We start from the raw sequence: 17,015 nt of genomic DNA on the forward strand, positions 1-17,015 counted from the left end.
AACATACAAGGCCCATCTGGCCTGTCTGGAGTTGAGCCTCTGCGCGGACTGCAGATAGGCCAAGTTTTTGTGGTCCGTGAAGATAGTAAAGGGATGCACTGCCCCCTCGAGCAAGTACCACCATTCTTCTAGAGCCATCTTAATGGCCAGCAATTCCCGGTCTCCAATGGAGTAGTTGCACTCTGTAGGTGAGAAGGATCTGGAAAAGAACCCGCAGGGCACCAGTTGACCTGAGGAGGCTTGCTGAGAGAGAACCGCCCCAGCTCCGGTGGAAGAGGCGTCCACTTCTAGAACAAAAGGCCTACTGACCACCGGCCGATGTAAGACTGGCGCTGAGGCAAAGGAGCGTTTTAGCGCCAGAAAGGCGTCTTCAGCCTCGGGAGACCAGCTGTTTGGCTTAGTTCCTTTACGAGTCAGGGCCGTGAGGGGTTTGGTCACCGTGGAAAAATGCGGCACGAACTGTCGGTAATAATTCGCGAATCCAAGGAAACGCTGGATGGCCTTTATACCGACAGAACGGGGCCACTTGAGTACCGCAGAGAGTTTCTCGGGATCCATTTTTAGACCGGAGTCTGTGATGATATACCCCAAGAAGGGTAGCGAGGTCTGTTCGAAGAGACACTTTTCAATTTTGGCGTAGAGGTGATTCTCCCGGAGTCGGTGCAGGACCATGCGTACGCTTCTCCGATGAGAGGATAGATCAGGCGAAAAGATAAGAATATCATCTAGGTACACTACTACGTACGAATACAGGAGATCCCGAAACACTTCATTAACGAACTCCTGAAACACGGCTGGAGCATTGCAGAGACCAAACGGCATGACCAAATACTCATAATGGCCATCACGGGTATTGAAGGCTGTCTTCCACTCATCCCCTGCGCGGATCCGGATCAAATTGTAGGCTCCCCGTAGATCCAGCTTCGTGATGATCCGAGCCCCTCTCAGCCGGTCGAACAATTCCGGAATCAGCGGGAGCGGGTATCGATTCTTAACCGTGATATTGTTCAGGCCCCGATAGTCGATACATGGTCTGAGGGATCCGTCCTTCTTCCGAACGAAGAAAAAGCCTGCGCCTGCTGGGGATGCGGATTTCCGAATAAACCCCTTGGCCAAGCTCTCCTGTATGTACTCAGTCATGGCTGTGGTCTCAGCTGGGGATAAGGGGTACGTTCTCCCTCTGGGCGGCGTGGCTCCGGGAATCAGGTTGATGGGGCAATCATAGGCCCGATGCGGGGACAGGGAATCGGCTTCTTTTTTACTAAATACGTCGGCGTACGCGTAGTACGGTGCGGGAAGGCCTGGAAGATTGGCTGGCATAGGCAGGAGACGAGGATGAAGGATGGACCGCAAACACCGTGCGTGGCAGGAATGACCCCAGCGTAGGATCTCCCCTGAGCGCCAGTCGATGACTGGCTCGTGCAGCCGGAGCCAGGGTAATCCTAAGAGGACAGCGTGGGACAAATTAGGCAGGACATAGAAGGCAATTCTTTCAACATGAAGCGCTCCAATTTGTAGGTCTACTTCGGCCGTAACCATGGTGACGAGCTCGGGAAGAGGTTTTCCATCGATGGAGGTGATAGCACGCGGATCTTTTAAGATGACAACCGGAATCTGGAGTTTATCCACCTCATCTTGCCGGATAAAATTACCCGCCGCACCCGAGTCCACATACGCCTCCACAGATCTGCGCTCCCAACCTGAAATAATTAAAGCTGAAAGGGTAAGGGGCAGAGAGGAATTATGATCACCTAGAGAGACCCCTCTTACCTGACCTAGGTGGAGGCGTTTCCCGGTCTCTCCGGACAGGTGCGCACAAAGTGATTGGCTCCACCGCAGTACAGGCAGAGCCCGTTCATCATCCTCTCCCTGCGACGCTGCTCAGTCAACCTAATCCGATCTACCTGCATAGGCTCGGGACCGGTACTAGTAGGGGGAGCTGAGGGGCGCGGAATGGGCGCTTGATACAGCCTGAAGGGTCTGCGCTCCCTAACCGATTCTCGAGCGTGTTCCAGGAACCGCAGGTCTATGCGCGTGGCCAGAGATATGAGATCCTCCAGGGTGGTTGGGGTATCCCGACCGGCAAGTTCATCCTTAATCTTACTTGAGAGACCTCTCCAGAAGGCCCCCACAAGTGCCTCATTATTCCATCCAAGTTCCGACGACAAAGTCCGAAAGCGGATGGCGTACTGTCCCACCGTAAGAGACCCCTGGCGGAGATTAAAGAGGGCCTCTGTAGTAGACGCTAAGCGTCCGGGCTCATCAAAAACTTTGCGAAACGTCTCCAGAAAGTTTTGGATACTAGACACGACAGGATCGTCCCTCTCCCATAGGGGATTCACCCAGGCCAGGGCTTCTCCCTCAAGATGGGAAACAATGAAGGCCACCTTGGCGCCATCAGTGGGGTATTGTTGGGGCAAGAGCTCAAAGTGCAGTCTGCACTGATTTATAAATCCCCGACAAAGTTTAGGATCTCCGCCATACCGGGGAGGCTTTCCCAGTTGGGGGGGCGGAGACGAGGCTGCGTCCCTGGGTGGGGTAGCGGCGGCCGCGGCAGACTGCAAGGCAAGCAGTCGTCGTCAACGGACGCCATATAACCCAAAATATGGGACTGGGCATCGCGCTGCTGCACGAGCTCCTGCTGAAGGCTGACTAGGAGGGGGCGTGTCCTGGGTCTGAGGTTTGCAGAGCAGACAACCGGGTGTCCATGGACTTCATGAGGGACATTATCCGGGTCTGATTTTCAAGCAGGAACAGCAGTTCCTTCTGCGTGGCGACCGCGGCACCGGCGGGGTCCATGGCCTGAGGATACTGTAACGGACAGGGAAGGACAATGTCCGAGAGTGGACCCTCTGGGTCGCGGATCTGGAGCCCCTGGGTCGAGCGTGCCAGGTGATGACCGACCCCTATACAGGGATCGTTAGGGGCAAAACCGCAGAGGACAGAACCGCGACAGCCGGTACCAGGAGGGACGGCTCGGGGACACGGAGCGACAGCGCAACCAAGATTACTGGACAGAGCAGGGTTATAGGATGAGGAGGCGGCAGGCAGCCGCTACTAGTGGGGACACAGGAGGAGGCACAGGAGCAGAGGGAGTGCACACTAGGAGGAAACAGATAGAAGAACAAGGACAGTTGCATACGAGACCTAGGGAGCGGGGAGATGGAGAGACAAGGAGGAGGCGAGACAGAACTGAGACCAACAGGGGAACGGCAAGAGGACCTAAACTAGATCCCTAACACGACAGAGGGGGCCAGAACAGAGTGTAAGGCAACACACTATCCTCAGGCGTCCTCTCTACGGAGAAAACGCCTGAAATATCATAGGACCCGGAAGTGGGCGGTACGCACCGCCCTCAGTGCCGCCCACCGCTGACAGAAGAGAGAGCGCTGGCGCGCGCCCGCGACCTATGGAGGGGGCGCAGGGACGTCAGAGGACGAAGGGCCGGGTAAGAGATCTCGCTGCGGCAGGAGCGCCGGCGGGGGGCAGCAATAGCCGGCGCCGCCGGAGCGGGGGCGCGGCCGGGCACGGCCGCGAGCGCCACATCCTCTTCCTACAGTGATGCAATGCAGGGTTTCACTCGCCAGAGCTTTGTCACCAGTGAACAACACAAGGAGGCAAGAATGTCAAGGACGATAAGAGATCATGAAGACCTGGAGAAAATTGCAGATAAACTCAAGACCTTTTCACCTTTCTCTGATGAAGTGTCTCTTCGCAACATTATCACCGGTGTCAATGCAAATAAGGATGTGAATGTCCATAACCTGTTCACCATTGGCAGAGAAATAATGGCAACAATGAAGGGTCAATCACTATTTTCAGTTAAGCAGTCAATGAAAGCCAAGGACCTGGCATCCAGTGAGGCTATTGACATTGCTAAGGACAAAACAATAGACCCTGCTCTTTTGTTCCAAAGGTTTCTTGTGGTGTCTCAAACTGCTGATCTTTCCCTTGATGAGGTGATGGCCTATGAACTTTCACCATACCCACCATCCCTCTTTGACGCAAAACATCTGTTACGCAAACCAAACAAAGCACAACTGATGGCTGCTATAAAAGAACAGAGTTCAGATGACGCAGTACTCAAGGATGTACCAGAAGTGGAACATTATGTTCTTGACGGAGGTTCTCTTCTCCATCGACTGAAGTGGTCAGGAGGAAAGACATATTGTTCAATCGCTGAAGACTATGCATCTTTCACACTAAAGCACTATGGTAAGGCTACGATAGTATTTGATGGTTACATTGGAGGACCAAACACTAAGGACATTAACCATCAGCGACGGCGCAAAAAACGAACAAGTAACAAAGTTAACAGTGCTGAAGGAACGAAAATTGTCGGGATAAAGGAGGACTTCCTTTCGAATGTGGAGAATAAACAGTCTCTTATCAATCTCGTTTCACAGCGCATGAATGACAGAGGTTGCCACGTAATACAATCAGAGGGGGATGCAGATGTGGAGATTGTTAAGGCAGCAGTCTCAATGTCATCCAACAAAAGTACTAGTCTCATTGGCGAAGATACAGATCTTTTGGTGTTGTCACTTCATCACGCGTCAACCAGCAATGGCAACAAACTTTATTTCTACTCGGATAAAGGGAGTCCTGCAACAGTATACGACATTAAGGTTATGAAGAAGTTCCTGGGAAACCATGTCTGCAGCAGTCTTCTGTTCCTTCATGCATTCACGGGTTGCGATACCACTTCCGCGGTTTTTGGAATCGGAAAAAAACTCGGTCTACACAAGGTTTTGAAGGGAGACTCGGTCTTAAAAAGCTGTGCTAAAATCTTTTTCACACCTAACAAAAACAGAGCTGAGATTGAAGACGCTGGGTGTAAAGCGATGGTGGCATTATTCGGGAGCAAACATGGAGACAATCTGTCTGCAATGAGGTATTCTACTCTCTGCAAAAAAGTTGGTTCAGCCAAAATCTTTGTTACACCTGAACGACTGCCACCGACCTCCTCTGCAACGAAGTATCATGCCCTTCGGAGTTACCTCCAAGTGATGCTTTGGATGGACAATGGTGAGGCCATGGACACTACTGAATGGGGATGAGAATTGCAGAACAACAGTCTAGTTCCAGTGATGATGGATACTTCATCCGCGCCAGAAACACTTCTGAAAATAATTCACTGCAATTGTTCTCGTTGTAGTACACTTCGGTGCACTTGCAAAAGACATGGACTTACCAGTTCACGGGTATGCGGACCATGTCAAGAAGGGCATTGTGACAATATGAGTGAGGAAGCAGTGTCTGATGATGAAAATAGTGACTATTGACCTGACACGCTTATTCCGTGATGAAGTAGGTCTTAAAATGCACTGTGTATTAATTCTACAATTTCTAGAAATGTACATATATGTCATGACGTCATTGATGACGTCATGACCTCGCCTGTCCATGTAGTTAGTATAAAATTTTGAATAAAAATTGTTATTTGAAAATAAATAGTATACAAAATGCAAACTCTTCTGTAACCTAAAGCTACAGCTTTGAAATAGGGAAATATTCGTTATTTTTAGTGCGATGGCTGTCATCGTCTTATGACATCATAGTTAGGACCTTTGTGGTAATCAATTTTTGGAAAACTTTTAATATGTTGTTCCCCACATATAATAGTAATAACAAAAATCATAAAACGCTTTCTTGGAATTTGTTCCGGGTCAAACCGTATTTTGACTGGACTATAAAGATAGCTCTCACAAACAACCAATTTGTTGCAGAAAAATATGCAATTGAAAATGACAGTAATATTTATTTTAGTACATGCTTATAGGGAGCAAAACAGATACCTCTCAGACTGTTTCTTGGTTAACTGGTAACAGAATGTTAGGGGATTATTGGGATTCCATCTTAGCCATGTTCATAGTAACTGATAAACACAATTGGCTTGGCAGTATATGTCATTATCTAATGGAGATATTTTCTGTATAGTTGCTGAAGGCAGTCCCACATATTAGATTAACATCAAACCTACCTCCTAGTATCAATGTGTCTTTATATATGGGGTATCCAGACCCTCCTCCGATGACAGATATTGGTGAAAAGGAGGATGACACATGTTGGAATTTGAAAGTTGTCTAGCGTGGTCAGATAAAGCTTCATGTTTATTCTTAATGGGTTAAAAGGACATATAGTGGACACACATTGAATCCCCAGAGGACTAGCACCCGACGCATTTCGACTACGAAGTCTTAATTATGTTGGAATTTAACATATCTGATCCTTTCTTCTCAATTGGAATAAACCACCACTAGATCTCTCAGGAGATAAGCAACCACAGCTCATTTAACTTTTGTCATTTAGGACACATGCACGCTTCATCAAATCGAGCATACATTTATACAGGGTGGTCAAAAGGGATATATACTGTATTTGTTGGCCAGATGACAGTCATCTACAATGAATAGTATTTAATTACCTTAACTGTAATGAAACTAAAGGGCCTTTTACACATAGCGATATCGCTAGCGATATCACTAAAGCGTCACCGATTTTGTGATCTCGCTACATGTGACACTTATCTCCCACCGGCCCCTCCACTGGATATCGCTGACCGCGCGAGATCGTCCTGGTCCATTTCTCAGCGTCGGCTTCCTGCTGGCGCCGACGAGCGACGCATGGATGCAGGCGGAAATCGTCATGATCACTGCGTGTGACAGGTAAATAACGACCGCCGAGCATCGATGTGTCGCTGGTGAGATCTGCTTGTTTGGCAGCTCACTAGTGACCATTTAGCGATGCACCAGAGATCCTGACTGGGTCGTATCGTTGTCGGGATCGCTGATGCATCGCTAAATGTAATGGGACCTTTAGGGTAAAATCCAGAACATGAAGATGATTTTTATCTCCTCTTTTTGCTGAAGGAAATTTGCACAAGCCTTTCTAGAGTACAACGACCTGATATGTTTCACATTGATTATATAAATGACACATCAGTGCTTAGAATATACAAAGGAGAACCTTCAGATATATAATACACCAGGAGGAGACAGAGAGATTCCAGCGAGGGATTGCACTCAGGTCACAACCACACTACAAAAGACTGTCTAGACCTTTGTTGTTTCTGACTCATCCACTATTCACAGGTTTGACATACAGATGTTCAGATTACACATCTCTAAAGCCACAGAAGTCTTCCACCTACAGAAACAAAATGACTTTGCTTTAAATGAATGTTTCATCTTTAGAATAGAATTTCAGGAACTTACTGAATGTATCTATTAAGTTCCTGTTTACTACATCTCGACCAGTGATAGCGATGGAATGCGGCTTGTACCAGTGGAGCCATAATACTTCCCATACTGGTTTCATCAGCACAACGATTTCCTTGACCATCATGCTCCATACCGAGACTAAAAAATGAAGAGAAAAAAATAAATTTACTATGATATTAATTATTTACACCTTTTGTGAAACATTTGTAAATTGGCATCATTTACAAATTTCTGCTGCAATAACCCATTCAAACAAAACCGATTGAAATACCTGAACATAACTAATATACAGTGTCTTGCAAAAGTATTCAACCCCCTGGAGCTATTCAACCTTTTCCCACATATCATGCTTCAAACATAAAGATACCAAATGTAAATTTTTGGTGAAAAATCAACAACAAGTGGGACACAATTGTGAAGTTGAATGAAATTTATTGGTTATTTTAAATTTTTGCGGAAATTCAAAAACTGAAAAGTGGGGCGTGCAATATTATTCAGCCCTTTTACTTTCAGTGCAGCAAACTCACTCCAGAAGTTCATTGTGGATCTCTGAATGATCCAATGTTGTGTCAAATGACTAATGATGATAAATATAATCCACGTGTGTGTAATCAAGTCTCCGTATAAATGCACCTGATCTTTGATAGTCTCAGGGTTCTGTTTGAAGCACAGAGAGCATCATGAAGACCAAGGAACACAACAGGCAGGTCCGTGATACTGTTGTGGAGAAGTTTAAAGCCGGATTTGGATACAAAATGATTTCCAAAACTTTAAACATCCCAAGGAGCACTGTGCAAGCGATCATATTGAAATGCAAATCTACCAAGACCCGACCATCCCTCTAAACTTTCATCTCAAACAAGGAGAAGACTGATCAGAGATGCAGCCAAGAGGCCCATGATCACTCTGGATGAACTGCAGAGATTTTCAGCTGAGGTGGGACAGTCTGTCCATAGGACAACAATCAGTCGTACACTGCACAAATCTGGCCTTTATGGAAGAGTGGCAAGAAGAAAGTCATTTCTCAAAGATATCCATAAAAAGTGTCGTTTAAAGTTTGTAACAAGCCACCTGGGAGACACACCAAACATGTGGAAGAAGGTGCTCTGGTCAGATGAAACCAAAATCGAACTTTATGGCAATAATGCCAAATGATATGTTTGGCGTAAAGGCAACACAGCTCATCACCCTGAACACACCATCCACATTGTCAAACATGGTGGTGGCAGCATCATGGTTTGGGCGGGCTTTTCTTCAGCAGGGACAGGGAAGATGGTTAAAATTGATGGGAAGATGGATGGAGAAAAATACAGGACCATTCTTGAACAAAACCTTTTGGAGTCTGCAAAAGACCTGAGACTGGGGCGGAGATTTGTCTTCCAACAAGACAGTGATCCCAAACATAAAGCAAAATCTTTAATGGAATGATTCACAAATAAACGTATCCACGTGTTAGAATAGCCAAGTCAAAGACCAGACCTGAATCCAATCGAGAATCTGTGGAAAGAGCTGAAAACTGCTGTTCACAAACGATCTCCATCAAACCTCACTGAGGTCAAGCTGTTTGTCAAGGAACAATGGGCAAGAATTGCAGTCTCTCGATGTACAAAACTAATAGAGACATAACCCAAGCAACTTGCAGCTGTAATCACTGCAAAAGGTGGCACAACAAAGTATTAAGTTAAAGGGGCTGAATAATATTGCACACCCCACTTTTCAGTTTTTGAATTTCCATAAAGATTTAAAATAACCAATAAATTTCGTTCACCTTCATAATTGTGTCCCACTTGTTGTTGCTTCTTCACCAAAAATTTACATTTGGTATCTTTATGTTTGAAGCATGATATGTGGGAAAAGGTTGAAAAGTTCCAGGGAGCCGAATACTTTTGCAAGGCACTGTAACAAGTGTGCTCCAAATTCACCCAAAATGCTAATTTAAGGACTACTTCAGTATCAGAATTATTTAACCCCCTTGAATACAGTAGTAGCCCTAATAAAAAAGATTAAAAATTCCACTCAGGTGTTGCTTCTGTAACATCTGTGCCTGACCACCCTGCATGGTTCCCCTCCTGCCTCCATGTTGGGACACTGGCATATTCACCGCAATGGCCACAGCAGCATCCTCATGATCCCCTTCCTCCTTTCCTGTGCATGCCATACTGTGTTTAGGCCACGCACACTACCCTGTTCTTCAAGGGGCAGGGTATGCACATAGTAAAATGCCCGTAGCTACAGCTGGGAGGCATCTAGTTAAAGTCAACACCTGCAAGATGACTCCCAGCCAATAGCTGGGAGGCATCTTGTAAAAAAGGCACCTTCCCAATTTGGGAGGATCCTGAGCAACCTCTATAGTTTAGTGTTAGTGGTGTTGGAGAGTGCAACTGTATGGTTCCTCGTCCTTAGTCTGTTAAAGTTATTCCACTCTGCTGTGTTTCTATTAGTCTAGTATAGTTTGTCTGTGCTAATGTCACTGCTTTGGCGGTATCCTAATCCTGAAACTGCATCAGCGGTACCTGTTCCCAAATCCCTTGTCATAGTGCAGCCAGTCCTGAGTCCGTAGTCCCTGGTCAGAATGCGGCCAGGTCCAGTACCATTTCCTGATATGTGCATGAGAGAACAAGAACCTATGTTCAAGATTCAAGTTGTCCATACAGTCCATCTATCTCCGTATCCTGCAAGTCAGTGTCTCTGGTCACGTCTCCCCGTGTCATCGAATCCGACCCCTGGGATCAGCAGCTGCAGTACCAGCAGGAGTGGTACCTGGCGGCTACATGTAGCCCAGTCTGTCTCCACATCAGGAGCTCCAGTAAACACCTGGAAGCTGCTTAGCTACGCCCTTTCCTCGGCAGGTCCTGCCCTGTGGCAGAATGGGGCCGCAAACCACGTGTGCCATCTAGGAGAGTGACAGCCTCAATTGTATCTGATGCTACTAATCAAAGGCTATAATAGTTATATCAGGTGAGCTTGAGATAAAACACATCAAATACCTGGATTGGCTAGGGGTTTGTAGGCTGTGACAAGATAGTGGTACAAAAATATGTAAATCTAAATTTTCTTTTAAATCTGTACTCTACCCTATCTGCACGATCAGGCATATATATGCTCCTGCTTCCTCTAAGTGGTCTTTAGAAATATAGGTGGGGTCTCAAAACCCGAAACCAAAACTCATCTAAAGGGAATTAAAGGAACAAAAACATATACATTTTTTTGCAAAAGTTTAGTCCCTCTTTAAAAGAAAAGATCATTTATTGCTTTACACAAACAAGAAAAAAGCAAATAAAAAGAAAGCAAAACAATTCAATGTTCTTAGAGATACAATAGGAAACATAGCTCGCAGGTTCAAAGTTAAAGGCACATTGGCTACACTACTTGAACGTGCAAACACAGTAATAAAAAAGCACATTCTAACATCAGAGGCCGAGAGTATGATTCAATTTTTTACTCTCCCATTAAATCAATAAAGCATATTAACCGGTGTAATACTCCAAGAAGAGCATATTGAAAACCAACAAAAGGAGTGCCAATCACACCAAAGAATAAATGAATAAAACATAACTTTTATTAAATAATTACACAAACAATCAGTCACATAAATTGGAAAATCAAAGTAGAAAAGAAAAGGAGGAGACAAAACAAGTACACTAAGGGAAGGTCACTAGTCCACTGTATGACAAGGGAAAGCAGAAAAAGTATTTAAATGTAAATAATCATGCCTAGATTCTAACGCCATGTGGTGTCACATCATACAGAGCACCTAGTTAACAATCCAACACATGCTACTTAAAGCAAAGTAAATGCTCACCCATAATTAGTCAGGACTGAAGAGTGACCTTCCCACGACCCCTGACGTGCGTTTCGAGTGATCGTTTTCTCAAAGGGGGAGTGGTCTACTTGAACGTGGTAGAAAGAGGAAGCTATAACTGGCTACCACTAGATTTCTGAGGAGGCAGGTGATTATAAACCCTTGAGTGACTGCAAATTACCTGCAGCAAGATTTGGTAGCACTAGACGATAAGGTTTCAGGGTGCACAATAAGGCATATAGTAAACACTGAAGGTGTACATGACTGAACTTCAAGATGCACAACCTCGGATTACTCAAAAGAGCAAGAAAATTTATTGAAAACTATATAAATAATCCACTGAAGTTTTGAGATTCTGTTTTGTGGAGTGATGAAGAAAAACTGGAATTTCTTTAGACCTATAGATCAGCAGAGTGACTGGAGGAAGAAGAGGGAGGCAAACACTGAAAACAACACCCTGCTTACAGTGAAGCATGGTGGTGGTTCTGTGATGCTCTTGGATTGCTTTGCTTCCTCTGGCACTTGAAACCTGCAGCGTGTAGAGGGCAAGTTTAATTTTATCAAGTATCAAGAAGTCCCAAAATAAAATGCAATTCATGCCTTCTGTGAAAAATAATAATAATCATTATTTTCATTTAGCGCTAACATATTCCGCATCGCTTTACAGTTTGCACACATTATCAACATCACATTATCATCAAAAGCTGAAGCATGGGCATCATTAGACCTTCCAACAAGATAATGATTTGAATCATACCTCAAAGTCCACCAAAGCTTTGTTTTTAAAGAACACCTGGAGGATTCTTGAGTGTCATTCACTGTCACTTGATTAGAATCCCATAAAAAAAATCCTTGGTTGCATGCAAAAAAAAGTCTTGTTGCACACAACTCCAATGTTTCTCCATGAGATAAAGAGTTGAAGAAACATTAGAAACATTGTCACATGCAAATTGTACAAATGCTTAGGGTATGTGCACACATTGCGGATTCTGCTGCGGATTCGCAGCGGTTTTGGCCCTGCAGATCCGCAGCAGTTTCTGCTGCGTTGTACAGTAACATTAAAGTCAATGAAAAACAAAAAACGCTGTGCATGTCAATTCTTTGTGCGGAATCCACAGTGGTTTGACACCTGCTCCATGATCAGGTGTCAAAACACAGGGGAAAACCGCAGGATAATCCGCAGGTAAAACGCAGGTCCTTTGACCTGCGGATTTACCTGTGAATTTAGCTGAATCTGCGTGAAAAAATCTGCAGCAGAATCCGTAACACGTGCACATACTCTCAGGATCACCGCACTACACTCTCTCACTGAGCCAGTGCGCATGTCCTGAGTACAAAAACAGTGCTCAAAGATACCTGTAGAGCAGGGCAGCAGCGGTGACAATGAGTGCTTCAAATTATCAGGACCTGAAGCACATGACTGCTGGGGGCGTGGCCTAAGCTCCACAGAGCTAGGAGCTGCAGGGAAACTCCTAGGAAGGTAACTACGGGACAGGTTACCAAAGGGCATAGACAGGGGTGGAAACCAGATCAAGCCAGGGTCAATGCACGAGATAGCAGGACAGTACCATAGGGTTAGACAGAGCGGATAGTCAAGACGTAGTAAATAGATCAGAAAACCAGAGTGGGCAATAGATGGTACAATAGGGGCAAACAGTAGCGGAGTAACAATAGCCAAGCCAGGAGGACTGACTGTCCTCAGAGTAAATCAAGATGTCATCCAGGTAAATGACTACGTAACGTCCAATCAAGTCAGAAAAAACAACATTAATAAAGTTCTTAAAAACCGCAGGAGCGTTAGTGAGGCCGATGGGCATAACCAGGTTTTCAAACAGCCCCTCAGTTGTCAGGAACGCTGTTTTCCATTCGTCCCCCTCCCGGATACTTATAAGGTTATAAGCCCCTCATAGATCGAGCTTAGAAAACCATTTGGCCCCCGTGAGTTGATTGCATAGATCAGGAATCAACGGGAGAGGGTACGTGTTCTTAACAGTAATTTTTTTCAGTTCTCGAAAGTCGAGGCACGGTCGCAACCCACCATCTTTTTTCTTTACAAAGAAAAACCCCGCTGCCACGAGTGAGACCGAGGGCCGAATATGCCCCTTGCGAAGGCTTTCTTTAATGTAATCTTTCATAGCTTGTCGCTCAGGCCCGGACAAATTAAACAAACGAGACTTGGGTAATTTGGCTCCAGGTACTAAATCGATAGCACAATCATATGGTCTATGTGGTGGGAGCGCCTCAGTCTCGCTTTCGGAAAACACATCTTTAAAGTCCGTCATGTAATCCGGAATACCCTACAGACTGACAGATGACACAGATACAGATTTTATCGGATTGACAAAAGGACCGGGTTACAACACAGACCAATATCATTACATCCCCATCGGGTGATCTCCATCTTCACCCAATCAATAAGAGGATTGTGGCGTTGCAACCAGGGCATTCCCAATACCAGTCCTGCAGGCAGATTATTCATAATGAAACACCTTAAATTTTCCACATGAGTGAAGCCCACTTTCATAGAAAAAACTTCAGACATAAACCAAATTCCATCCCGGGTAAGAGGGGATGAATCCACAGCCACAATTTTAACAGGGTCTTTTAACCTGACTGTCCCTATCTTATTAAGAGTCACAACTTGGGCATCAATCAGATTAATGGAGGAAACACAGTCGACAAAGGCGGTGGTCATAACAGGAACGCCAGCAAGATCCAATTCAACCTGGAGCACCATTTTCAAACGTGAGAAAAAAATGTACCTGGGAGTCTGAACAACTCTGCGATTGTTGCCCAGACTCAGTCGTTTCTCTGATGGTTTCTCTGAAGAAGGGCAGGAGGGGCAATTCCTTTTCCAATGTCCAGAGGCTCCACAGTAAAAGCATAGTAGGTTGTCTTTACGGTGCCTTCTCTCTTTCTCCTTAACCGAGACTGACCCAACCTCCATGGGCTCAGATACAGGTGCAGTGTCACACAATTTGGGGTACAAGGGAGACTCTTGTTGCATCATTCCTCTAGCACGGAGTCTCCGGTCCATACGGACCACCTGCATCATGGCGTCCTCCAGGGTATCAGGAGGTGGATGTAATGCCAAAGCGTCCTGCAGACGGTCAGACAGGCCCCTGCGAAACAAACCTCTCAGGGCGGCGTCGTTCCAAGATACTTCAGATGTCCAACGTCTAAACTCTGAGCAGAACCATTCAGCAGAGTGCCTCCCCTGTGTTACACTCATCACCATATCCTCTGCCAGACGCACTCTATCAGGCTCATCATAAATGTGCCCCAGAGCCTCAAAGAACAAATTCACAGACATACGTTCAGGAGCAGAGGAAGAGAGAGAGAAAGCCCATGCCTGTGGAGCCCCCCAAAGTAGGGAAATAATGACCCCCACCCTCTGGAACTCATCCCCGGAGGAGCGGGGCCTCAGAGAAAAAAAAAGCTTGCATCCTTCTCTGAAAGACCTGAACTCCTTTTTATCCCCTGAGAACGGGTTTGGCAATTTGACCGTAGTTTCGGGGGACGATAATGACACTTCTCTACCCCCAGAACTAGAAGCCCCTGCAGCAACAGCCCCCTGCACAGTAACCACCAACTGTTGCTTGGTATGGGCCATCGTGCGCTGTTCAACATTGAGTTTATGGAACATTTGGGTCAGGTGCTTGACCTGATCAGCCAAAGCTTGTATGGGATCCACGAGGATCACACACTTTTTTTTTTCTCAGATAAAAAAAAAGAACTGAAACGGTCAGCTATAATGTCAGGAACACCGCACTAAACTCGCTCACTGAGCCAGTGTGCATGTCCTGAGTTCAAAAACAGTGCTCAAAGATACCTGTGGAGCAGGGCAGCAGCGGTGACAATGCGTGCTTCAAACTATAAGGACCTGAAGCACATGACTGCTGGGGGCATGGCCTAAGCTCCACAGAGCTAGGAGCTGCAGGGAAACTCCTAGGAAGGTAACTACGGGACAAGTTACCAAGGGGCATAGACAGGGGCAGAAACCAGATCAAGCCGGGGTCAATGCACGAGATAGCAGGACAGTACCAAAGGGTTAGACAGAGCGGATAGTCAGGACGTAGCAATAGATCAGAAAACCAGAACGGGCAATAGACGGTACAATAGGGGAAAACGTTAGCGGAGTAACAATAGCCAAGCCAGGAGGTCAGAACCAGAGAAGACAATAGTACCTAAAACGTGAGACGGAGTTCAGAGCAAAGGACAGGACGGGTCATACACAGGAATAAAACAAGTAATGCAGTATATGCACACTAGGGGGGTCGGTCAGACACACAGCCAGAATAACAGTATAGCTGACAGAGAATGGTAGTCTGGAGTGATTATAAATACCCCTCCCAGATCCAAAGAGAGGCCGGCAACAGTTAACCCTGTGAGAACAGGACATTAACCATGTCCTAACCATAACACATACCCTTACAGAGTAACAATCATTTTATTTTTTATTTGCTATATAAATAGTATACGAAAAAATAAAAAATGTATTAATATATCTTATAAGAAAAATCTACTTTCTGGCTATTAATTTCAAAAATTCTCAATTCTTGGGTAAAATCTGTCTTCAGTAATAGCAGAAGGCAGTTGTGGATGTAGAGTTCTATGGAGAAGGGAGGGTTAAGGGAGATGGAGGCACTAGAGATAAAACTTCTCCCTATTCCTCTCCCCTCCCTTCTACATAGAATCATCAGTAGCAACTGCAATCTCCTGCAGATAAAACACTGATATTGAAATAACAAAACAGTGTAGTAAGTGGCACATCACTGGAATCAGGAGTTGATTTCATGAAACAATCACAACTACTGTATTTATTTATGATACAAGTTCTTGAAATTCGCTAGTTAGGGTCAACAATGAAGTTTTTCATGAATGACACAACGAGTTCCTAACCTCTCCCGTAATCTTCTGTGGTTATAAGTGAAATAATGTCTAAGCCAATGTGAAGGTAAAATAGACTGTGGTTAGGAAGGAAAAACAATGCTTATGACAAATATGCTTACCAAACGTTTAAACATTTCAATTCCCAAAAGATGTACTGAACTATAGAACCTCTAGGTGGGCCGAGCAGAGCCGCTCATGTGTAGTCATTACACACTCTTTGATCTCAGGATATACAGATACAACAGATAACCTCACCGTTTTACAAATGGCCCACCAACTAACCACTGTTTGGACAAACTGCCTTAAATTATACAACTTCATACTCACAAAAGATAAATTGTCTAGAGATATTACGTAGTGTCTAATTTTGCTATTTTTTAGAATAGAAAATAGTTTTTCTCATATGATAATCTTTCATCGAAACTGCTTGTTTTTACACTTATAGCTAAGAAATAATCAGAAAATGACCTATTTATTAAATCAAATTTGTATGTTCAATGTATTTTCTAAACATCTATCCTTTCACCCTAACCACTTTTGTAATTTCCTTTATTACACAATACCCTACATTTTTCCCTATCTATCCAATCCATAAATGTGTTTTTTTACTGTACTTCCTGTGACGTTTTGAGAGGAGTGTCAAGTGTGACGTCACAGGAGGCTGAGGTTGCCGTCACTCCCCGCAGCGCCCTTCGCCCCTCCTGGAACAGTACATCATCAGAGGGCAGGACTGCAGTTACTTACTAGTTTCTTCCGTCATTGTGCCCTCTGAAGATGTCCTGAATTGATGGATGCTGTGGGAGATGTGACTGCAGCGCCCACGCTCTGCTTCTATTGCCACCACCACCTTAGCTTCTAAATGTGAAAGACATTGTCCAGGGGCAGAGAAAGATGCAGTGAGTGATGTCAGTGCCGCCCAACAGCTTCTAACACTGCCCTCATCTGAATCATCATCAAGAGGCAGCGCTGGAGTCAATCACAGCTTTTAGCACCGCCTGGTAATGAATCGTCAGCAGAAGCGTTGATAGAAGCAGGGAGTGACACCAGCACTGCCCCCTGATGACAATTAACTTAAGGGTGGTGTTAGAAGCTGTGCT

The 17,015-nt window shown here is 45.3% G+C and overlaps 1 protein-coding gene across 1 annotated transcript in view; it reads right to left on the reverse strand.

The window, feature by feature from the left end:
- ADAMTS14 (ADAM metallopeptidase with thrombospondin type 1 motif 14) overlaps positions 1-17,015 on the reverse strand; it is a 296,983-nt gene that overhangs the window by 111,023 nt on the left and 168,945 nt on the right. The window contains exon 8 of the mRNA XM_073585783.1: positions 7,218-7,361. Within this exon, the coding sequence (XP_073441884.1) occupies positions 7,218-7,361 (144 nt within the window). The remainder of the gene's footprint in view (positions 1-7,217; positions 7,362-17,015) is intronic.

Source organism: Dendrobates tinctorius, unplaced genomic scaffold (assembly GCF_039654945.1).
Source record: "Dendrobates tinctorius isolate UK_male_01 unplaced genomic scaffold, ASM3965494v1 ptg000089l, whole genome shotgun sequence".
NCBI classification, from domain to species: Eukaryota; Metazoa; Chordata; class Amphibia; order Anura; family Dendrobatidae; genus Dendrobates; species Dendrobates tinctorius.